Source organism: Rhipicephalus microplus, chromosome X (assembly GCF_043290135.1).
Source record: "Rhipicephalus microplus isolate Deutch F79 chromosome X, USDA_Rmic, whole genome shotgun sequence".
Lineage (NCBI taxonomy): Eukaryota > Metazoa > Arthropoda > Arachnida > Ixodida > Ixodidae > Rhipicephalus > Rhipicephalus microplus.
Window position 1 is genome coordinate 62,757,625 of NC_134710.1, and position 26,191 is coordinate 62,783,815.

Genomic DNA, 26,191 nt, shown 5'->3' on the forward strand with positions numbered 1-26,191 from the left:
CCATGATGTATACCTGTTGCGTGTGCACCGACTAAGCAGTGGCGTTCGGCATAACCTACGCTGACCAAGTCATGCACTGAGTGGGGAAGTGGTTATAAGAGGGAAAAGAAGAGAAAATTGAGCCCCGTAACTGTCTGCATCAGGGTGCGACACCTCAACAGTAGCTCACAGGTGATGGGGGTGAGGAGGAATTAAAAGGATAGAATTAAAGGTATATATATAGAGAGAAATGCGCTGGGACAGCGAGCGAGGACATATTGAGGGATAGGGGAGATAGGAAAGATGGAAACACGGTCACAGGAGTCCGAGGACGGGGCACCACTTGCGAGAGCTCTTGTCGGCGTCAGGAGATGGCGTAGGGCAAGTCCAGTAGGTCAGAGCTACGCTGTCATCGGAGATCATGAAGCGTCAGAAGATGACGTAGGGCCAGCCCAGTCGGCTGGAGCTACACCGACGTCGGAGATCGCGAGGGCACAACCGGTTGGCACGGAATCCAGCGAGCTACATGAAGCTTAATTTGGTATGCATGCATCTGCCAAGTGTTGCTGAGTGCACGTATATAGTCAGTGGCGAAGCCAGAATTTTTCTCTTTTTTTAAGGTGGAGGGGAGGGCGAAGGGTTTTAACTATACTTTATGTACCACACTCCTAGATACACCATTAAACGTAGTACATTTATTTCTGAACACATTACGAATAAAATTGCGCTACGGATGACGCAGGCACTTACACAGTAAAAATTTTTGCACCCAAAAGGGTGTAAAAAGGGTGCTTTTACAAAAAAGCACCCTTTGCAACACCCTTTAACACCCATAAATGGTCGATTGAAAAAAAAGCACCCCTTTGTTAGGGTGCTTGCCTCAATAGCACCCTAAAATAGGCTCTAAGGGTGCTTTTGTGCCTGAGAAGGGTGTAGTTGCCGATTCATCAGATGGAATATGCAGCATAAGAAGAACACATAATTATAATATTTGGGATTTTACGTCTCAAAAACCTCGATATGATTATGAGGGTCGTCGTAGTGGAAGGCTGCAGAGATTTTCACAGTGCAAAGGCTTCTACCTTTTCGCCTCCGCCTTAATTCGACTGCCACGGCCGGCATCGAACCCGCGATCTTCGGATTGGCGGCCGAGCAGCGCAGCTACTGCACGAATATGTGGACGTTGCGTTAAATGACGGCCTAATTGACTTAGAATGTGTGAAGGTGCTCTCCGAATACAGCAGAATGTCAGCAGAAGCAAATCGCGTTTCATCTATAATGGCAATTAACTGCAATCCATGTTACGAAAGCTTTCCTTAGCGTTGGTTATAAGCTGCATGTTTGCTATGGATTATATACACACAAATAATGTTCGCCCGAGTATGGGTGGGTGTGTGTTCGTGTAAGCGCGATTGTGTGTACACCCGTGCATGTGTGCGTGCGCGCGTATGTGCGAGTCCGTGCTTGTGTTAAGCGTGCCTGTGCACATGTGTACGCCCATGCATGCGTGCGTTTACGGTCGCGTGTGTGTGTGGCCGTATGTGTGTATACGGTATGTGTGCGCGCCTGTGAATAAGTATGCGTGTGTATCAGCCCGTGCACCCTCGAATTTCGTGTGTGTGTGTGTGCGGGGGGGGGGGGAGGCACTGCTTCTTATTGTTTAAGGTCCCACACCTGTTCAGACTGGGAGTCTATATGGGAGGTGGCTTAAGGAATGGCGGTGGTCAACGCACTGTACACGGACTATTCAGTACATGGAAAACAGCTGCACAATTTCGTACCTGATCGTTGCTTACGAACTTGCTGTGGTAGCTGATTAGCTACGCTGAGGTGCTTCTACGCTCGAAAACGTGGGTTATGAACAATTCCCACGGAAAGCTGTCACTGCACTTATGCACAACCATCGTTTATATTAACAACGTTTAACAAGAACGCGCCCTGCCTTTGCTACAGGTGCTTAGCTAGCTCATTGGGCAACCATATGGAATTATGTGCTGATCATGTGGTCAGCAAAAAGTTTGTTATAACAACCTCGGCCCGTTTCGTGGTGCGTGCAAGCCTTCTAAACATCCGCGACTGTGGATTAATTTGTTCCAGCTTCGACTACGCATTCAGAGTTTGCGGCACCATACGCGGAAGTGCCAGACACAGACAATGCAAAAAGGAATTCCTCTGGAAAAAGGTGTAGCGATGCTCTCCCGCTAATGCCACCGAGGACGAAATAATTATTGTTTCTGGTCATTCCATGGTGCACTTTGTTTTCCGCAAGTTTTGCTTCACTATTTTTCGCCCACTGCAATCGCATTCCGTCAAAATACTCAAAGAACCCGAGGCTGGTAAATAACCTGCGTCGCTGTTCGACTGGCTGGAAGGAGAGTGGCCGTTTACAAGGAGTCATTCCGCGTTGAACGGCCGTCCGCCGTATGCGCCATAGCGTTTGCCTTTCGGCGCCGTCTTGGCGGGTTTGCCGCTCCTCCCCCCCCCCCCCCCCCCCCGCTCAACCCGGCCAGCGTCAACGGCTTCGTAGATAAGCGAAGAGTTGCGTCACCGAACACCTGCGTCGACAGCTGCGGCGCCGCCACGCCGCCGCCAGTGCCTCCTCCTTCTCTCCCTGTGTTGCCCTTTCTGTCTCATCAGTCTTTCAAATGCGTTGCGTTGGTCGGGGGTCTTGGTCGCTGTGTGTGTTCTAGCGAACAGGCGCATATTCAAAGGTGGTCACGCATGACACCGTGTTCGAAGTGACGCTCGGATTAAGGAATATTCATGGAGTGGCGGACACGGACAACGTGGGCCTGTTCGAAGTGACGCTCGGATTAAGGAATATTCATGGAGTGGCCGACACGGACAACGTGGGCCTGTTAACGGTGAGTGTACTGTTTTCGTAGGTAGTAATCATACAGCGCTAGCTGGGCGCCTGCAGCAGCTCTGCCGAAGTAGGCTGCCAACCATTTACAACAGCATGCGTTCGCGGGCCTGTTGCAGATGCCCGATTAAACGTGTGACTTAACGAGTTCCCACTGCTATGCGCGATGTTGTGTAAGTGCCTGCATCACTCATACAGTGAGTGATGTGATCACTTAACAAGGGCGGGATTAGTTGCTGATCGCACATTCTCTCTACACTGCACAAAGTGATTGATATTGTTTTAAGATGTGCTTTGGGCTACATCGTAATAACATTTCTATTAATACTCAAATGTGCAACATGCTTCTGTAGGTGTAAGCGTAAAAAAGAAAGAAAAAGCAAAAATTATGTACAGAGGCGCACTGTACGAAATGGCTTTTTTTTTTTTGCTTAAAGACGGTATAGTTGGAGGTGCTGATATGCCGCGATGCTCCCAGCACGTGCGCCTCGGTCTTTTAAGCTATTTAGGACAAGTGCCATCAGCAACAGGAGAAAGATCTAGCAGACTTCCAAAGGCGCGTTGTTGTGGCCATCGCCGTGCGTTGTTTTCCCTCGTTTCTGTTTGCTGTTTTTGTGCTTCGCTTTCATCTGCGATAATGTTCGGCGTTATAACAGAATCGAGAGAGTATACGTGACTGTAGGAGCTATGTGCGGTAGCTCTAGCATAAGCTATGGCTGCTGCAACGTAGTCGGCGTCCGCGCGCGTTGGTGTCGTTCGAGCGCTCTTACTTGCGTGATTGTGTTTAACTGAGTATTTAGGCACGGGTTACGTTTGTAAATCCCGTAGTGAATAATCGCTAATAGCGTGCCCCTGACTGCCATCAGAGGATGGGCTTGGTTGTCGAAATATGCCAGACGCTTTTTCTGAAAGCAAGCTTTGAATTTTTTTTTTTTAAAGAAGTACTTTCATACGTGCAAGGCAGTGCCTATTGCAGGCCCGCAACTCTTTAAAAACTGGACGAGCTATCACATCTTTTATCAAATTACAATGAATTAAGATGATTGAATTATAGATGACGAATTTCTGTGCTAGATTAGGTGCACAAAACACATGTTCGCAGCCCTACGTCTAGAAAGCAGGCAAATAGGAAGCACAGCGTCAAATTTGGATTAGATTCCATTGACGGAGCGTCTTGTGGGAGTAGAAAAAACGAGAAAATTGTTCATTTTTGATGCCCTTATAGAGGCAGTCGGAATTGCACTGATTGGTGACTTGTAACAATTCCTCAGATTGTTAGAGGCGTGATTAAAGTCAGTAAATCTTTTACTTTTTTTTTTGCAGACCTCTTCGCTAGTGCCACGCCCAAGATCATTTGTTCTCATGTAAAAGAGAAAGCAGAGATGTCTTCACTGTTTGTACATGAAGAGGTAAGTTTCTTGTGCATTTTGATTAATGTTACATGTTCTGAACGTTGTACTTTAGGAATTGTTTTTCACACTGGCTCACTACTCTAGAAGGAATTTGACTCTTAGGTGAGTTCAGGCTTTCGTAAGTGCCATTTTTGAGCTGTAGTCTTAAACTTCATCTCATTTCGGGAATTTGCTGTATGCTGGAAAACTCTTATCTTTATCATACGAAATTATTGGAATGTATGGGTTGTATGCTTCGAGTTCAGTGTAATGTCAATTACACGCCATTTCGAAGGATACACACTATACATTCTTTATATATGGTGCTGCCAGAACAGCACGAACATCCTTTTATGAGAAGTCATATTTGCTCTTATTACAGGATGGGAGGGTGCCGCTGACGTCCTGCGTAGTCTACCCCCCGGCCCCAGCCTAGAGCAAGCCTACTTCCTGAACCTCCACATGGATAACCGAAAAATCTTCCGTGTCAGTAATGACGAAGAAGGAGTGACAGCACTGATGAGTTGATTTTTTTTATTTTCAACATTGTCTACGGCCGCAAGGCCTTTAACATCCACTGTGATTGAGCGGCTTTTTCTCGGCGTGAGTTTGGAGTTTATCAAAGAAGTTGTTCAGGCAGTACGACGCTGAAAATTTTAGTGTCACAATGCCTGAACAACTTTTTTTAGTGTGGTCATGGTAGATGAACAAACATTGTTATTTGTGTAAGTTATTTTGCTTAAATATAGCTGGACCATTCCATGCCAAACGTCCCAGCCACTTTGGCGACCATCTGAATTGTATTTGAAAAAAAAAGTGCTGACTTACTGCGTTGAAAACAGTGAACTGCTAGAATAATTCAGCGAGAAAAAAAGTTTTGTTCATGTGGCTGGCTTATAACTTCCTGGCATAATGCCGTCTGTGTGCTGTTTGTGGAAAATTTCGTTTTAAAACTACCGCTTATTTTTTCTAAAGCAAATTCGGTCTACCTGTGAAGCAAATGTGCTTCTGTAAGGTATTTGAAGCTGAATAATAATAGTGCAATTTTTTTGCCACATTCGCTTCCAAGAATAAAGCCAAAATGTGTTATGTTTGCATTTTTTATTGCAATATTGCACTTTGTATGAATATCTGAGCAGTGAATACTTACTCCACAGAAGGTATATTATGAGGAAAAAATATCTTTAGACTTCTCAAGCTGCTGAAATATACGAGAAAATATCACGAATTTCACAAAATTGTGATTTTGGTCCGTATTGAGATGCAATTTGCTCCATGTTGTGATACAATGAAAACTCATCATTATACCTAAATTGTAAGAAAATGAAATTTTTTCTGTAATAAAAATCGTATCGCAAAAAGGACAGGAAAGAGCGCTGTCAACTGAATTTTATTGAAGGTGCTACGAGCGTTTTTATACTGAGCACAAGACCAGGGCTCATCTGCAACAACACATGTGTGACCATGACAAAATAATTTTAACCGAGAAAAGAATACTCTTTTTCGGAAAAGATAAGTGAAGGTATACTGATGCATTGATCCTTGGCCTTCCTAATAAAGAGTTCTAAAATCTCTCATTTTTCTGCTTGCTTTTTTTTCAAAAACCGTGTTTTATGAAACCTAGGACTACACTTACATTCTTTACGGTGCCCGGCCATGAGACTACTATAGCCCTTCTTAACATTTAAAGCATGCTGTCTTGCTTGATCATTGAAGCATTGCCCAGTTTGTCCTATGTTTACTTTTCCACGTGTTAGCGGTATCTCATACACATTAGATTGGCATTCAGTAAACCTATTCCAGCGACGAATGGTGCAAGATTGACTATTCCTGTTGCTGTAAGTACATGCACTTTTGAAAGCTTGCAAGGGGTAGAAAACAACAATGTCATATCTGCTGGCTCTTTTCCTAAAATTGTGAGACACCTTATGTACATAGTACCGTGTGACATGCAAAGGTGATTGGTCATTCTCTTTTTCTTTTGGTCCTGTTCTGCAGGAGGGTTTCCCAAACAAGTGTGATGATGCTGTTGGGGTATTGGCTGGTGCTATCAGCCCAGAAGTGCTAAGAATGTTCTGTCTTTTCATAGTGGGCATTCAAAATTAGTAGAAAGAGGAATTGATACCACATGTACTCAGGCCATCCTTCAGAAGTCATGTTAGCACAAGGGTGAGGTCAGGTTTAAAAACCAGATTAAAAGACTAAAAGATGCTGGGTATCCCAACAGAATCATCACACCCGTTTGCGAAACCCTCCTGCAGAAAGTAAAGTTAAAGAAGACAGGACCAACAAAAAACAATGACCAAAACCTTTGCATGTTATACCACATCATGTGTCTCACAATTAAAAAAATAGCCAGCAGATATGATATTAGCGTGTTGTTTTCTACCCCTTGCAAGCTTTCAAAATTGTGTGTACTAAACAGCAACAGGAATAGTCAATCTTGCCCCATTCGTTACGAGAATAGGTTTACTTGATGCCAATTTAACGTTTGTAGAAGGATTTTTTATCAGGTAAACCAATGATCAGTGCATCACTACACGTTCACTTATCCTTTCCGAGAGGCAGTATTCTTTTCACAGTTAAAATTATTTTGTAGTGCTCACACGTGTCGTCGCGCATGAATACGGTTCTTGTACTCCGTATAAAAGCGCTCGTAGCACATTCATTAAATTCAGTTGACAGTCGGTGCTCTTTCCTGTCCTTTCTGTCTCTTCCTAAATTTGTCGCGCTGTGACTAGCACACAACCACGATGAACCAACTCTCCCAAGTTAAGCTCTTGTTACGTAACACGTAGACCGAGTTTCGTATGGAAAGAAGGAGCGGTGCTTTTAAAATAAAATTTTTTACATACAACACCTAGACGGCATTCCAGGAAGTTCAGAGGGCAGCCACGTGACCAAATATTTTTCCTCTCTTAAATATTCCAGAAGTTCACTATTTTCAATGCAGCACGAGTTTTTCGAATACATTTGAGATGGTTGCCAAAATGGCTGGGACATTTGGCATAAAGTGACCCAGCTGTGTCATTAGCCATAATTATGCATTACCTCTTTTGTTTTTTGTGTGTTTTGACTCAGTTTTGTGTTCGTTTTTAGCTTATTGTGTTTCTGATCATTGTATTGGTTTCTTAAGTATTCGGTAAAGATATATGTGCGAAAACCCGTATATGTTTGCATGTACATCATTTCTCATAACCAATTGTTATACATGCAGGAATACAAAGCTTAATCCACTGTGATTGTATACATTTGAAAACACTATCCATATATATTTTTGTGTGCATCACTTCTTGGGAACGATTGTGTACATGAAGGCGTATATAGTGAAATCATGGTGATTGTATATATTTGAAAGAATCATAAGTATATATTTGTCTGTATTTCATTCATATTAACCGATTGTGTACATGAAGGAGTATTAAACTGGAAACAACTGGGATTGTAGATACTTGAAAGAATTATAGGGATATATTAGCGTATATTTCATTTGTAGTATCTATGTACTTGAAGCAGTATACTAAACTGAAACCAGTGTAATTGTATGTTGCAAAGAATTGTCAATGAAGTGAAACTGAATAAATATAATAAACATTTGAGGTGTTGCATGTGTAGTGTACGTATACGTGAACGTATATCTGGTGAAAAAGTTGTGTGGCAGAAGAAAAGTTTATGTTTTATTTGCCTATTAAATAAACGCAATATGCAAGGGCAGCAAGGCTTCATTTTCTGTAACGCGCATTATGCATATACTTTGAAGTATATATAGATCCAGCAGAAGTTCATACACGATAGTACGCATTTATATTTTTGCCCAGACGCAATGAATGGAGCTCGACAGGTGGTGCACCATTGATAATCAGGACCACTTTCTTCAAGTAGTGTGTAATCAGTGCATGCTGATATCTATTAGTGCAGTCTAAAAGAATACTGGCACCCCTGCCATGGCGGGCACTCAACACCCTTGTGCACCCTTCTCGCACCCTCCTCAGAGGGTGCTAAAAAAGTGATGGACATCGAAGGCACCCTTCCTTAAGGGTGTTTTTGTAACACCCTACAGTTTTTTTACATGTACACCCTATTCTAAAGGTGCATGAAAAAGCACCCTTTTTGGAAGGTGCTGAATTAACACCCTTAGGGTGTCGTCCACGGGACAAGCTCATTTACACCCTTCTGGGTGTAAAAATTTTTACTGTGTACGATGCGGTTTTCGCTCAGTGACTGATTCGCCAGGTAGTACAACGGGAGTCTATGCCGACACCACGTCGACTAATACCACCAACACCACCAGGTGGTGTTGCGACTACTGATCGACATCGCTCGTTGACATGCAAGACCACCATTACCAACAACGTTTAGTTGAGTCGACATCTGTAACGGCCCTATGGCAAATTGAGTTTTCACACACATCATTTGCGTGTAATCTGGACAGCTGTTATCGCTCGATCGGTAGCGAATTCTAATTAAACGTGCAGCATTGTTTGAACTAATGGCTTGAAGAATGTCCTAGATTTAAACAAAAATCTCGTGAAAATTGGGAAAGCCGGTGGTTCAGACTCGAAGAGCTAAGTGTGCGGTCGTCCGTATACCGATCATCTCCGTGGTTTCCCCGAGCAACTGAGGCTATGAGAGACGCCGTAGCCAAAAGCTCCGAATAGTTTCGACCGCCTGGGATCCTTTGAAGTGCACTGAAATCGCAGAGTACACGGGCCTCTAGCTTGTCGCATCCATCGAAATGAGAATGCCGCGATCGAAACCGCATGTTTCAAGTCAGCAGTCGAGTGTTTACCGCAAAGAATACAGTGGCGGCTTGATCCCTTTGATGATGTTTCCACGTTATCGTCATTATTTATCGGCAGCTCGTGCGTCCAATAGCTATAGAATTTCTAAAAATACTTGCCATTACTCATTCAGTTCGAGGACAAAGATCAGCACTGGAGAACATGAATTTAGATAATTTCTGTGAGATAGATCATCAATATGCACTTAGATTTTTACGCATATACAATTTAACATAGGCGTCGTAACCGGATTGTAGGCAAAGAGAGTGGGTCAAAACATTTTTGCCACTTTTTCGAAATAAAATCCTCATTACGGCTTTTCAATTTAGGATCCATGCAACTGAGTAAACGGCAAGATATTCTAGCTACGCAGCCTATTCTGCGATTTTCTAACCGATCTGCTGCTTGTTACTAGAAATCTTTGTTTGAACCTACATGTAGTGAAGGCGTCCGAAAGTGCACAGAATCATGCACTTCATACAGCTCCACCGGTGCTACCACACTACATATACAATGCCACATTTATAAATGTCATCAAAAAGCAACAGTGCTTTTTTCTGCTCTGAGCCATGAAACAAAATTGGGCTTCAATCACCATACTTGCCTTATACATTCAGAATCAAATCTTCGCCAAATGCAACATAATGACAACTGTACACCACAACAAGTCATTAGTTATTTTTTTTCTCTCATCTGCCAGGAATACGCGGCCCTGGTTCACAACACAAAAGAATTGCACGCAGTCGCCATCACTGACAAAGAACCTCGAAGCACATCGTTATGCCATGGACAATAAGAACTCAGCGATGCATGACTTCAAACGTATTCGCGAAGGCGACACTGGTATGCTACAAGCAAGCAAAAAAAAAAAGAAAATAATACCATAATTCACAGTAAATTTTATATTCAGTTTTGCAAAGCAGATTATAAATTTACTCAGTCGTTGCCAACACATACTGTACTTACCTAGCACACACACAAAAAAAAACACGGTCAGAGAAAGGCATCAGACGCTTTTTTTTTATCTCTCTGTCAGTGCTTTTTCCGTGCGTTAGAAAACTACAGTATGACGCACCAACGTCAAAAACACTACGTTACTAAGCCAAAACATATCAACGGGCACCAGCAACATGTAAACATCACTTTTTTTTTACATGTTGCAAATGAACGGACATTCACGTCAGAAGCTTAACTACAAGCGTAGACCCTCAATGAGAGTACTGTAGAACTACTATATAAGTTAAGGCAGAAATGTTATCCTCCCTAAACGATCAACAGGACCGCCAATACTGAGTAAAAAGAGGTCGACTACACAGACAAAATTTGTCTTGTTTTTATTCCTACATAATCGTTGTAATTATTACAAGCTGTATATCTGAATAAATCCCTGCCAGCTCTTGCTAAACAGAATACACCGATGTAATCGGGTATACTCAACAATGGGGCGCGAAAAGGAACCAAAGAGTTGGTATTTTATACCAACATTTCAACCAAAGCAGGAAAACGCGGGGATATCATAAACATAAGAAAACAAAAAAAATTTGGTACTTCTAAGGTTAGCATACATATTTTGGTAAATATTGTAAGCTGGGCGAGTTTTATGTCAGGTTAACAGATTTGAACGTCGAAAGAATTTAATGTCGTTTAATGTCAGAATAATGAGTGAAAAATGTGTTAGTCTGTGTTTGTGCTGGACGTTCACATGAACTTGGCAGTCCGGGAACAGAAAATCAGCTTAGTACAAGAAAGGCAAGCTTATAATTGCTTCAGGCCAAAATGTGGAGAAGTGGAAAAATATTCCACACACACACACACACCAAAGTTCTCTGAATCTGCCTCTCGTCGCTCACGTGCGGAGTGGTGACATCGTGTACTACATGTTGATCGGTTTCAAACAGCCCCATTTGATTCAACGGTCCGAGCCACGGACGATATATCTGGTCTCTGGGTTAGTCGACAAATACGAACAGTTATCTCACAACAGACACGTACCGAACGTAACATTCGAAAATTAGCGGTCGTAATTCAAGTGTCTCAGCTCTATTATTGCGTTTCGATCACACGCAACTGCGATCGCAACGGCATACTCTCTAGCGTCGCTGAAGGGAAGTGCGCGTCTGTCGCGTTGATTTTGGGGTCACCACCTCATTTCACAGCCGCTGCCATAGAGCCAGCGCCCTTGCGCTACGGCATAGACACCGGTTTCTTCGCTGAATTTGACAGCACTTGTTGCGTGCACAACAATTCACGCCGGAGTTCGCGCTCTGGCCCACCTGTTGGAAGCTCGCTCCTAGCCCGCGTCGCTAACGCGCCGCTTCTAGCAACAAAATATGCACGCTGCTTGCCCGACGTAAGATTTTTTTTTCCCTCCTCCCTAACACCATTTGGCGAACACAAAAGTATCAACCGTCACCAACAACTGAAACTATTTTTCCAAGTTAAACACCACTTGGCAATGAAATTCCGAAAGAAGCCTGCCGCGTCACATAGCAAAGCCCCGCCCCAGGGAACAACTTGATCCCGTCCGCGTTCGTTTGCCAGTCGGATCGGCACAGTGGGCGCGTGGATTCGATCGGAGGACTCACCCATACTGAGGCTGCTAGATCAGACTGGGCCCGGAAACGATCAGCCGACGATTTGGCGAGTCAATTGTCAATACCAAGCGTGCAGACTCCAGGTGCAAAACCCTAACCGCGCAGCTCGCGTAAAACGCGCGCCGCGAGCAGCCAACGCCAGAGATGTACGCCGTCGCGTTTCCGCCCGACGCGCGGCAACGTCACGTCCGGTATGTCGAACACAGCAGAAGCGGAGTCGCAAAACCTGTCTTGGGCGCGCTCAGGTGAAGCATCTCTGGGGTAAGCCAACAAAGTGCGCTGGCCGAATGGAGTCCGGCAAATGCTCTTTTGCGGTTTGTTTACGGCGCGCGCCTCACTCCGCGGGGAAGACGGAACAAAGACGACACGCGCCGGCCTTTTTTTTACGGCGAGACGTGGAAGACCGAAAAGAAAAAAAAAAGATTGGTGAAAGGATGGCGGAGGGAAGTGAATAATGGAATGTATGAAAACGAAAGTACTCTACAGCTATTATATCGCAGGAGCTCCTGTACGGTAGAACGATTGGGGTCTTTCGGGCAACTAAGACCGTTTTATGTTGCTCTGTAGGTTCGTCGCCCCTCGTGCTACGCTGTCCCGCGTTACTTCTGTTCCTGGCTCCGCACTCTTTGTTTTATTTTTCTTTTCGTCGTATGATTGTTGCAGTATTGTCGTACGGAATTCGAATCAAAAATGCGCAAAGGCACATTATTGAAGTTCCACGCATTATAAGGTAGTCTGGCGTGCTTTAAGCAACGTTTCACTGCTACTACATCAAGAGCTAATTGTCCTTCTTAGTACCAGAGAATATGAGCACACACACTGAACGCAGTTCGGAACATAGCGCAGAAACGTCCAGAAAGGCGCATAATAATTTAGCCACAAAATAAGTTATAGGTATGTGATGACCTTTCACCAATATCTAGCTTAGGAGGCGCTATATCAGGAAAAACGTTCAAAATGGAAAGTCGTTGACTTGGTTAATACTACATGAAGCAACTACCTACAGAAAATCTGGAAACTAACAAAAAAAAGAGAAAAAAACTGCCGTTTTTTCTTTGAAATGCAGTTCAAAAACACAATCCACACAGCGATAACCGCAATTGGTGAACGCTAGCAAACCGTACAATAACATTAAAGTTAAATTCTCTCACTGGATCATTTAACTTTAGTATACATTAAAGTATCTTCACTCTCACTCTCTCTAACGTATCGAGCGGATAACCTCTTCAGTTTACCTCTTTCCGTTGAACTTCTACAACATGGCTGCAAATGTAGTGCCATCTGCACCTGTTGACCGCAGCTCAGTCACATATGCAATGTGCAATGCGCAAATCGCCGATCAAGGTAAAATGTACCCACTTTGAATCATGTCTTCGTTCCTCCTCGGGGGGATGCGTATATATACAATGAATGAAAACCGCGAAGCACAAGTATTTCTAACTAAGCATAGATGCTCTCCCACGCGACCAGCATCGCGCATTCATTAACGGATTCGCAAAATTTTGTGCCATAGGATACACAACTTCTGCCAATACGAAAGTTAAGTGCGATAAAAGCTCAACTAATTCAGTTTTGTTATGTAAGTTATAGACGCAGCCCCGTTGCGGTGGTCTAGTGGCTAAGGTACTCGTCTGGTGACCCGAAGGTCGCTGCGTCGAATCCCGGCTGCGGCGGCTGCATTTCCGATGGAGGCGGAAATGTTGTAGGCCCTTGTGCTCTGATTTGAATGCACGTTAAAGAACCCCAGGTGGTCGAAATTTTTGGAACTCTTCGCTACGGCGTCTCTCATAATCATATGCTGATTAGGGATGTTAAACCCCAATTATCAAATTATAGACGAACTACAATGACGTTCGCATTGTACATTTAAACACAGCCCAAGTATACGCCTTCGTTCTGCACGTAGACACTATACTTTTTCTTTTATTCATTTCAAAGCACGAGTTTCGATTGATTGATTGATTGATTGATTGATTGATATGTGGAGTTTAACGTCCCAAAACCACCATATGATTATGAGAGACGGCGTAGTGGAGAGCTCCAGAAATTTCGCCCACCTGGGGTTCCTTAACGTGCACCCAAATCTGAACACACGGGCCTACAGCATTTTCGCCTCCATCGAAAATGCAGTGGCCGCAGCCGGGATTCGATCCCGCGACCTACAGGTCAGCAGCCGAGCAGCTCAGCCACTATACCACCGCGGCGAGGCAAAGCACGAGTTTCGAGCACTGCTCTATGATAATATAAACGCACGCGTTTGATACACGCTAAGAGAACTTGAAATACTTCCTGTCTGCGCGGTTAATAACCACAGTCAAAACAGTTGCGTATTACTAAGCAGTCTGGGCGCATATGTTAGATGAAAAGCGACCATTAACACCCGAACCGACGTTGTCATAAACCACTACATTTATAAATGAAAGTTCAGCGAGGTGACCTTGCTATAGACGCTATACTCGCCAAAGAGCGAGTAATCGCCCTTGGGAAGCGGACGCATGGATACAGCAATGGCAAGCGATCAGACATTTAACTTGCGCAAGGTCAAACACGGCGCCTCGCCCAAACGACGCTCGCTGTTGTTGTCAGCCCGTCTTATTTTATTCACACGTTTCCTTTTTTTTTATCGCGATGTAAGCACGAAGCGACAGCTCGAATTCCGAAAATTCACGCTGTCTTTAACATCGGCGACACTGCTGATTTGTCGATTGGTTAGTTATTAAAGCTCACTTCGAACTATGCATCTTTTTCCCGAATAAATGCTTCTTTAAATCACTCTCGATTAGATAGCTTCGATTTTCCAGAACGCATATATTTAGGTACATTGGGAGATTATTAATTGTTGGGGTTTCACATAGAACTCACATAGAAAGGGTTTCACGTCCCAACACCACGATATGATTACGAGGAACGCTGCAGTGGATGGCTCCTGAAACTTTGAACAGGGCCTCCTGCGCTTCAAGTTCAACTAAATGCGGCCGCCGCGGCGGAAATTGGGATCAGCAGTTGAGTACCATAACCATACAAGACAGCAGTGGCAGCTGTACTACGGGAGAGTATTCCGGCTTTTGTTGTGCGCACCAACCGTGTGCTTGGGTCGGCACAGCTGCCCTCTATTACAGAATGGACCTTCTCTATTTTTTTAAGTCTGTTGCTCCAAACAGAATGCTAACCATTGCGTGAGTAGCGATTTATTACACTTGTAATTTAGGACGTAGTTTAGTACCTGTCTTGAGTTACAGACTCCTTTGTTCTCGAAGGAAAGTAGCCGCTGTTCCCTTACCACTATAATCCACTGCAAGGTAACAACGTTTCACTTGCACTATTTCATATCTTGATTTTATTTTAACGCGGCGTGGCCTGCAATACAAATTTTTTGCTCGAATGTTGAGGATTTATCATCATGCTATGAACCTCCCTCGGCATTACAGTGAAGTCAATTATCAACAAGCTTGCAGAGACGTGTTTGAGGGGTACTACAGTGTTACCGGTATGTATATTTAGAAATACTTTTCGTGCGCTCCATCTTAGTACCTTCAACTGTATATATAGGCACTGAACATTATTATTACGAAACATTAGCGCTATTTTATACAAAACCTTGATGTCATTCCAGTGCAGCCAGTTGAGGACGCCTTGTTCGCCAAGACAACAAATAAATAAATAAATAAATAAATAAATAAATAAAAGAAAGAAAAAAATTGGTGAGTGGATCTAGCATAACCACCAGGAGGAACGCTTTGTTTTTTATTCCGGCTATTTTATGACAAGAGCCTCGCTTAGAACAGTGAGAGAGAGTATTGGACAATAAGTGTACCGATTCCGTAAAAGAGGTATCGTCCGAAAAAAAAAAAAACAAAGTAGTATTTCAAGGTTGAATGTTTTCATTTTTTTTTCTTCTTTTTTCTCGGAGAGGGGAGGGCTAGGATAGTGAGCCCTCGTTTCTAAATAAATAATAAATATTCCTGGATGCTCCACAGCTCTCGACGCTCAGACTTGAACGCATGTCTCCGTAGGTTGTCGCAATGCGAACTCGATCAGGTGCAGAACCGGTATAGGTTCATTCACCCTGCTCCTGAAAGCCATATTTGCGCTTGGTAATTCGTGGCAGACTTTCTGTTCCACGCGACATTAGGAGCGGTCGCGCCTGTGAATGTATTTCAGGGTCCCAACAGCTGCAAAAGTGTTCTAGGGCGACAATTCGAGCGACACATACCAGTTATTCTCACTCTGGAGGCCTCAACTGTTCATGGAGTTTGCTTCTCTATCAGCATGCAGTCGCGTAGTTAATGACTTCAGCACTAAAAAAATACCCCTCGCTCGGGTTTTGCTTTTGTTTTCCTTTTACCCTCTTCTATCTAATAGCCCTCCCTGATATATCTATTAGTCACAGCACATATTCAGACTATATATATATATATATATATATATATATATATATATATATATATATATATATATATATATATATATATATATATATATATATATATATATATATTATTATTATTATTATTTGGTAACGATTGGTATTTTCATTTATAAGTCGAAACCACTTCATTTCCAAGTCTTCGCTAGGTATACAAACAAAGTTCGATATGGGGTACGTGGAGAGAGCTTCGCAGAATAATTTCAAACCTCAGGCGAGGTCGCTATAAAACGGACGGTCACCAACCCTGGCACTCAACGTTTCTGACACAAACGCGTCTCCAAGGCAGCCGTTGTTGTCATGGCGATTAACTACGCAAACATTAATAAACCGTTCGCGTGTTGATAGCGTGCGAAAGAAAGGGCCCATCGATCTGTGGTGACGGCAGCCCCTCGGACCATGTGGACACCGGCGCCTCGTGTATTGACCCCAGCTCGATTCAGGAAACAGACGGCGCAATGCAGGTGCGACGCACTGCTCGTCTCCGTCGGGCCGCGGCGTTTCAGCCGGGCCCGCGCTTCACGCGTCGGTGTTGTCGGTGAATTCACCTCCCGCAGGTTTCAGACGCCTGTGCAGTTGGCGACAGTGGTGGCACGATAGCGTTGGATGGCGTCATGAATGGCAAATGCCTCTGTGCCGACCTAATGACAGAAGGAAGTTGCCGAGGGCACCTGTCTTTGTTGGATACTGCCTCAGTGAAAAAAATAATAATACACGGATAATGAAGGCAAGGAAGGTGTGAGGCACGTTAGTTGTACTGTTTCAAGTGTATTGTAGTAATTATAACATAAATGCGAAGAAAGTAAACAGGAAGAAAAGACGAGTTGTCAGCGGCAGGAACCGAACATTCAACGTTCGGGTAACGCAGCCGATGCCCTACCAATATAGGACTACGGCGACAGGTAATAAATGGACATGGGCCGGGCATGTAGCACGTAGGCAAGATAACCGCTGGTCGTTAAGGGTAACTGACTGGATTCCCAGAGAAGGAAAACGTGCACAAGGGGGAGACAGGAAGTTATGTGGGCCGATGAGGCTAAAAAGTTCGCAGGTATAACGTGGCAGCAGAAAGCACCAGACCGAGTGGATCGGCTGATCATGGAAGAGGCCTTTGCCCTGCAGTGGATGTAGTCAAACTGATGATAATGATGATGACATGTAATAATTACGCGACCCTGTCACGAAGTGCTGTATTGAAGTGAAAGCGAAGTGAAGCGCATTAAAATTTGATTGAAGAGGCGCGCTACGAAAGAAACCTGGTTACGATTTTTCTACAATTAAAAGGGATCATCGTATAGGCTGATGTGACAGGCGCTATAGTTAACCTAACTACTCGATCGGCACCATGACGCGCGGCTCTCTCTCCTACTTGTGGCGCAAAGTGAAGACCTTGACTGCGACAAGCCGATTTCGATTAGAGCTTGACGCAACACCCTAACCTGCTGAACGCATATTAACTTTTGTTACGGTTATACGCTTCACGCCACCGATGACGTCACAGCGGAAATTTGAGGGAGCCGCAAGAAGTAACAGTAGGATAGTCCATTTAGACAACTCTATCTTGTTTTATAGTTCTATATATAGTGCTCTTGTGTTCCCAAACATCATTGTTACACAGATATCCTAATCAAATGCAAAAGTATCGACAGAAAAACAACCCCCATGTATGTCACATTGCTTATCGCGAACGAAATATGGACATCAGCTTTTATTAACATTATTTTTTGTCTTGTTTTAAAGATTCCCGTTTTAGACAGTTCAGAGCAGGTGCGCGCAGGCCTTATCAGATCCCCCTGCCTTCAAGAAAAGCGCGATATGCACGATTGAAACTTGCGAAACATATACGAAAACGCAAGGCACCGCATAACGAGCCAGATAATAAGCGATGAAAATCCCACGCGCTGTGGGAAATCGTTCTCTCCCTGTCATGATAGCAAACAAGAAAAAAGGTGCCGTTGACTTTCTTTTTTTTTTCCAGTGAAGAAACGTTAGAACCTGCTTTGTTGTTATACATTGGACGATCAGCCGGTGCAGTCTCGCAGCGTCCCACGGCGCAACACAGCATCACGAGGGAAGGATGGGTGAAACTGCCACAACACCAATTTTACGGGCAACTTTTCATGTGGCTTGGCGTACTAAGCAACTTGTTATGTGACCTAACACACGCCCGTGAAAGATTTATTGATTGATATGTGGGGTTTACCGTCCCAAAACCAGCAAATGGTTGTGAGAGACACCGTAGTGGAGGGCTCCGGAAATTTCGACCACCTGGGGTTCTTTAACGCGTGCACCCAAATCTGAGCACACAGGCCCACAGCATTTTCGCCTCTACTGAAAATGCAGCCGCCGCAGCAGAGATTCGATCCCGCGACCTCAGGATCAGCAGCTAGCCGACTACCTTAGCCACTATAGACCACCGTGGCGGGGTCACGTGAGAGGCAGTGGTTAGAACGACTATGACTTGTGCATTTTGTTCCCAGCAGGTCTGTGTCCGAATGAAACCTCGATCATGAGCACACGTTCTTGTTTCTGTCATGCGAAATAAATATGTAAATACTGCACATACAGCTTGCATAGGAACAGAACGATGTTTCAGTGCGGTGGTGATCGACCTACTGATTTGCACACTCGATCTGTTGTTCTGCAGAGCTGAGGTTAATGACGTAGCAAGAGGCTGCACATCGGTTGTTTTTCGGCTCAGTAAGAACGATTTAGAGTTAAACTACGAATAAAAAATACTTATAAATAAATAACGATCGAAACAATTTCAAGTGGTTTTAATAATGATGATAGTTACAAGGAAGCAAAATTCACACATATCGCGTAAGAACTCGATGGTGTAGCTGCATGAGCTGCGTGGGAGCAAAAAGAGAAGTGTACACGCACTTTTTTCTTGATGTAATTATACTTACCAACAACAAAATAACATCGTGAAAGCCCACTTCAGAAGCAATGAGTCATTTTAATCGCACCTGTGGTACACCCTCTGTATGGCAGTTATGAAACGCATGTTCTTCTCCGGAATCATATATAGCTTTCCCTTCACGAAGCGCAGAAGCGTGATCTGGTGCCACAACTTCTCAGAACCTCCAAAAAGAGAGAGAGAGAGAGAGGAGGAATAGGAAGAGTACAGAGGCTTCAGTGAGAAGACACAACAGCCTAGCATGGCGGTATGCACATACACCACGGAACGGGGGGGGGGGGGGGGGGATTTAGATTTTACTACCGGTGTTGTGGATGCACACCAGGGTTTGAAGACACAGCCCTCTTGTCCGGTTCAAACTACAAGTTGCAAAGGGATATATATTGTTGATGCTCGTTTCATTAACAGAAAATCTGAAAAATGTGTATGCATGCCTTTGACTCTGCTGCAAAAATAAGTTCTTTTTTTTTTTTAGATGGCTCCTTCGTCGATGCGGCCCGATATCCCGAGGGGAAGGCGTATGCGGCAGTGAGTATAATCAGCCACGAGAGTGGTATCACCAACTCGACGACGGTCCGGACGACGGTGGCTGAAATAGCAGAGCAAGTGGCGATTGCGTTGGCCTTGCTGGATTACAGGAGGCCCACAATTTACAGCGACTCGAGATCGGCGGTAGGAGCACTTGTCAAGGGAACAATATCGGAAGTAGCTTTGCGAATTCTTCGGGACAAAAACGTCTAGCCAGACACACTCGTTTGGCTCCCACCTCATATGGGACGCATTGAGGGAGCCTCACCCAATCTCAACGAGTCAGCACACATAGCTGCGCGAGGACTGGTAAACCGCGTAGCTATCGGGAGGGGGGCTCGGCGCTTATGTCTTGGAGAACCGTGACCCTCCCATCTCGTATAATGAACTGACAAAATATTTTTACCTGGCGCGGTGACAATACCCTCCACCACACAAAAAACTCTGTGTGGCTCTGAAGAATAGGGCGAACCCTATTCCCGCGCTATTGAAACAAAATTTATCTCGAAATACAGCCAGCTAATACATGTTTTTTTTTTCTGCAACGATATAGCTGCCTTGCAACATTAGCTCTGGCGGTGCCCCGCGTTACGCTGCGGGGAAGTTATCACGCCGTCCAAATGCGAGGGTGCTATTACAAGCTTCGGACTCGAACAGCTGCTGCAGTTCACCGGGCCCGCGACGCAGCAGAGAGACTTGGCTTTTCTGTTCCGACGTGGGAGCGGCCCGCAACGTGCTAAAGCACGTTCCGAAGGAGCAAATAGTGTTCATCCATTCATCCATGGCTTTGTGGGAATGACACTCGGGTTTTCTGTTTGTAACTTTTAATTTGTTCGTTTGTAGTCGTTGTGTATTGCTGTCCATTTTTCACTTTGTCAGTATACATATATTTCAGCCACCATGCATCCGAATAGTGTGCGTGCCACCATTTTATAACCAGGTCTTGAAAGGAACACATCACTAGGGGGGGGGGGGGGGGTCGCTGATATGAGTGTCACGATGGGGGCGTAACGTGATGATGGGATTTATGTTGATATAGGCTCGCTTTGGCATTCCGTAATAAATTTCGAAGTTTGCACCCGTCCTGTGTGCATCTCATATTCGTCCTTGTTTTTTGGCACAGCCATGATGCATTATGTATTAGGTATGCTATGCGCTCATGCTTATCATTCGGCCTCCCTTCCACCCCCCTTTTTTGTTTTTATATTTTCAGTCGATCTCATAAATATTTGCGCTGCTCAGTAAAGCCTGCGCCAAGTGAGGCCACGTGACTGAATAATCTATAGAATGTTGGGGTTTAACGTCTCAATATCATCATATCATCAACGTTGCATCATGCGCAAGTGAGGTGGCACGGTTGTCACAAACACCAGCAAAATTGTCGATGAAAAGCTGCAAATGAAGAGGGTCGGGGAAAGGGCAAGTAGTGCCGAAAAATATTTTTTTTTATTTCTTTCCATAACGACAAAAAACAACACAGCTGCTAACTTTTTTTCTTTTAAATTCTCATTCGCAAGAAATAAAAACAAACTTTTCTTTCCTTCGCGATTTTCGGCACAGTTCCGGTTCGATACCCGATGCCTGGTTCACACTTGAAGCCCGACCGACATTGCGTTATTTCGCTTTTCGATTGGCGCAGTTTTATTTTATCAATTGCTGTTCTGAAAAAAAAAAACAAAGAAAAGTCGCGTTTAGGAATATATTGACATCTTTTGCGAAAAAAGAAGCCCGCGTACTCCGTACACGCCGCTGTTGCTTTTCCCATCTCTCACTGACCGTCAGCCAGGCGTCAAATATGCGTTTTTCATCAAGCCTACAGATTTATATACACGCTTTTACACTAACGGTTCCGAAAAAGCGATTGCGAAGCTAGCATGATTTAGTTGCATAACCCACCTGCTCGCGATAAGGCGCTCCAATCGAAAAAAGAAAATCATACATAACCACGAAGTGAATGATGATGAGTGGGGCGAAGGGTCCGTTCGTCCGTCCACGCTTCCGTCCATCTATGCGTCAGTTCGTGCGTCCGTCCGTCCAACCATCCGTCCGCCCATGCGTCCATCCGTGCGTCCGTATGTGCGTCTATCCATTCATCCGTCCTTCCGCCCGTGCGTCAGTCAGTGCATCCGTGCGTCAAACAGACCGACAGAAAGACGACGGACGGACGCGGCCAGCGGATGATTCACGGTTTGCCGATAAAACCCTCCGAATCTTCGCCCCACTCATCATCATTCACTCCGTGTATATGCTCTGAGGTAGTTACTACATACATACATACATACATACATACATACATACATACATACATACATACATACATACATACATACATACATACATACATACATACATACAGATACACATACATACATACACGCATACATACATACATACATACATACATACATACATACATACATACATACATACATACATACATACGTACATACGTACATACATACATACATACATACATACATACATACATACATACATACATACATACATACATACATACATACATACATACATACATACATACATACGTACATACGTACATACGTACATACATACATACATACATACATACATACATACATACATACATACATACATACATACATACATACATACATACGTACATACATACATACATGCATACATACATACATACATACATACATACATACATACATACATACATACATACATACATACATACATACAGACAGACAGAGAGACAGACAGACAGGTGACGACCGACCTGCTTCGCCCCTAGAACATCAGACGCGTAGCCGCCAAGCGACTCACGCTAAGCGTCTGGAATAGGATGGCCATTTACACGGGGTGCAGGCGAAAGCGGTCGCCGCTGCGTTGAAGCTACGCGCCCGTCCGTGCCGGCGTCAAATAAGACAAGGTGAACGGCGTTGCCAACCCTCTATTTGAGGGGTTCGGGCAGACACGCACTGTCCGGTGGCTGCAACAGCGAATGCAGGGCAAAGCGTGCCCCGCAGTCACAGCGAAACGCCTCCGAAACGGGGCGAGGCGAGTCAAATGCGTCACCGTATATTTCTGCCACGGACCAGGCGCACCCGATCTCGCTTCTCTCTGCCGCAATGGAGCTGGCGGACCGACCGGTGCGTGAGACCCGGACGATACCTGAGCCGCCGCGAGCGAACACGGCAACCCGCTGGACGCGTATACAGTTGTCCTATTTTTTCTTGATACCTCCCTCTCTATTCACGCGTTCCTTTCGCGCATTTCTTTTGTTTCATCTTTGTGCACACGTTCGCCCTTATACTCGGGCGAAGTGATTATAAATGAAAAGAAGAGAAAAGTGAGCCCAGTAACTGTATCTAAGGGGGACGACACCTCAACAGTAGCTCACGTGGGATGGGGGTAGAGAAGAGAATAATAGGATAGGATGAAAAGGTAGAGAGATAGAGAGAGAGGGAGGACAGAGCGAGGCGCAGCGACTGGGAGCGACGGAAGTAAGGAGAAGACAGGAACGATGGACACGGTTGCAGGAGTCTAAGGACGGGACACCACTGCCGAGAGCTCTTGTCGGCGACAGGAGATGGCATAGGTCTAATCCAGTCGGCCAGAGCTACGCTGTCGTCGTCGTAGAGGACCGGCGTCAGGAGGTGGCGTATAGGACCAACCCAGTCGGCCAATGCTGCACTGTCGTCGGAGATCGCGAGGGCACAACTGGTCGGCACGGAATTCAGCGAGCGAGTGTGCACTTCTACTCGAGTGACCACGTGCCCAACCAAGACCAATCTCGTGATCCGCTTGTCTTCCTCGCCCCTTTGTTAAGAACTGGCGCCACACAATTACATCGCCAGAGCTCGAACTCACGCGAATGTCTTTCGCTCGAGGTTTTCCGTAAGGAAAAAAAAAAAAAACTTCAGACAATACGTATATTAGACGTATTATAAGCGAATGCGTCTGGCCAATGGTATAGATCACTGACAAAATAAGAAATTCGTGGATTTCACCACAGATATCTGGAACTTACCATATTGAGAAAAAAAATAAACGCGTATAGTGTTCGAGGTTTGCAACATTGTGCAGCAAATCGAACAGCGAATTAAAGAACGACTAGAAACTGTCACTTTCTTTTTTCTTTCTTTTTTTTTTTACTAAAGCGATTTTCTGCGACCATTAGCAACCTGTAATTGCTCACGCTACTGGTAGTAACAGGGGTGAAACTCGGTCCTCGACCCATGCCTTCGCGACAAGCCTGAGCTGATCCTCGAGCTTTGAGCTGGCCAATGCTTTTCACCAAAGCTGATTGCTGTAATACTGTGCATCGAAACAAACCTTTTTGGAGCCCATCGAAATGTTTATTGGAAGGTACCTGCAGCGCTCTGCTAAACTCGCATGAATTCGCTAGTATTCGCAAGAATAAAGGTTTCTTTTTTTAATTATATGCTATACAGAAGCTAGCTCGATGGTGACCGCATGCGACTGTGCGTGGCGTGAGCGGCACTTGCGGGCGGTTACCCGATATGTTGTCCGATATGGTGTCGAATAGTAGCGTTTTAAAGTCGTTCTACAGCAACTATTTTATTCAACGTAGCGTATAACCAACTTACCCCAGTTAGGGCCCTATCTTTTTTTAATCTCAATCATAAAAACTCCAACGTGACTCAGCATCTTGGAAATAAACACTCAATCTAAAATAATAAAAATTAATAATATATAGAAGAATGGTACGCGGAGCGGGAGATGTCCTCGGAAGGAGCATTGACAGCCAGAGTGAGCCTTCAGTAATGCATGCACTTCGCGCTGAGCATGTTTCAGGGTACGGCTTGGTGAACAAACCAACGCCAGTTTATTGTTGCGACAGCTTTTGACGAGTGCTTTTTCAAGTAATTACTGACCTTACAAACAGAACTGAACCAAATAGGAAGGACTCTTACGGCGGGAGTGTTTTCAAAATGCCGCGCACAAAGCTGAAACCGTGAAGAGAGAGATAATAAGCGGTAAAAGGCAGACGGTATACAACAGGATTTGCCATCCACGGTTGCCTAACTTGCAGCGATGTAAACGGCATAGAAGTGAAAAGAAGAAAAAATTGTAGAAAATATGTTCGTACAATTACGAAGAAGGTATGTTACGACGATAGCTTCGTTTTTCTTTGTGTGTGTGTCTTCATTTTCCGTAGTTGCCACTGTGGTAATTGTAATAAGTCGCCCCAATATCTGTAGAAAATGTCTGCATTCAGCTGAAAGTCTACGTCATGGTTTCTACGGAGATCTCTCGCAAAGAAATGGTTCATGTAGAAGAGCAACAGAATGTCTCGTATTTCATGCAGGGCGAACATAATATAAAAAGCCACTTATTGGCCGATTCATTGAACTAGCTACGCAGGAATAATAGTTGAATGCATCGCTTTTAAAGGCCAGCAATGAAGACCGCATGAAAACGCACTCACGAAGCATATAGCTTCCATACCGCGATACATATATAATCTTGCATTGCGCCGTATAAGCCCTGTGGAACATGGTCCGTGAAAAAAGCTATTGGTGCATAAAGCGGCTAAAGTTGCATGCTGGGGTTGTTGAGACATTAAATGCTATCTACATACTAGTCACACCTAATACGAGATAAACAATGACCTAAATACATTAGCGCTGTGTGCTTTTTTTATTATTATCGATATAATGCGATAGAGATGTATACTTGGGCTCACAAATGAGGCGCCAGTGACTCCTTAGCTCTCGGCTAAATATCGAGCATACGGCACAAGAGCTAAAACATAAAAAGGCTAAGATAAGAAAAAAACAAATAAAACACACGAACACACTTATGTCTAGCAGCACCGGAATGCGCTCATTTCTGCATCGTTTTTCGTCCTGTCTTAAAGCTGCAGATGTTTTAAACCAAGGTATTTAGTATATTTGTGAGCTGAAAGAACACGCCATTTCCAATTTCTTGTGCTTGGTCAGAACCTTAACAATATATATTCTCGCAAGAAAACAATGCTGGAGTAAGACCTAGTCGTTAAATCAATTCACATTGCACAACGCACCTTTCCAGCCAACTCCCCGAAAGCCAACAAAGACATGACGATATATAGAGCCTGCCCCGTTTGCTACTCAATCATCCACCTGGTATAATGCTGTTTTGTCTGAGCAAGTTTCACGTTTTGCATGACATTTACCGTAAGACTTTTTACAAGAATTGTTGAAAAGGACTCTCGCGCCTCCAATGTCCATGGGGATGCGCTAGAATACAGCAGTTTCGCCACCATGGAAAATGATGGCTAGCAACTAATTAGAATGTGTCCTAATTTTGCTCTTGACTTCAAACGACTTTGCAAGCTAGTTATTTCAAACACATCTCGCGCTATGATTGCAACGACTGCCAATGATTACACATGTGCTTCCAGTCATATCACCGTCTGAGCTTTGATTAATTCAATTTAAAAAACGTGGACAGCATATCGAAGATGAGGAAATTCAATATATTAACAATAACTGTTGCATCGGTTGATCTATGTCAGCGCCTGTGTTCAATATTAATTTTAGCGAGAAACCCCATCAGATTAGACATGCAGCAATTCCAACAGGCGCGTCTTTTACAGCGAAGTGTGGATAGTTGCGAAATGCAACGCCAAAGCGTGCGCGTTTGACATTTTATTATTTTCCCTGACACGTGTTTTCGTGCCCCGTCGGCTTGCATACAGCGCGCGTAGAAC

General features: G+C 44.3%; 1 protein-coding gene and 1 long non-coding RNA gene across 4 annotated transcripts in view; one reads left to right on the forward strand and one right to left on the reverse strand.

Annotated features, from left to right (window-relative positions):
- vari (MAGUK p55 subfamily member vari) overlaps positions 1–26,191 on the reverse strand; it is a 134,397-nt gene that overhangs the window by 44,758 nt on the left and 63,448 nt on the right. Inside the window, exon 1 of one of the 3 annotated variants that reach the window (XM_075876962.1) lies at positions 11,600–11,738. The exons of the other annotated variants lie outside the window; for them this stretch is intronic. Within the exon in view, the coding sequence (XP_075733077.1) occupies positions 11,600–11,603 (4 nt within the window). The 5' untranslated portion in view covers positions 11,604–11,738. Of the gene's footprint in view, positions 1–11,599; positions 11,739–26,191 lie in introns of those variants that run through there. 3 annotated transcript variants of the gene reach the window in all.
- LOC142775519 (uncharacterized) lies at positions 2,607–6,045 on the forward strand. The gene is made up of 3 exons (XR_012886780.1): positions 2,607–2,843; positions 4,166–4,251; positions 4,616–6,045. It is a non-coding gene; the product is annotated as an uncharacterized LOC142775519 (long non-coding RNA).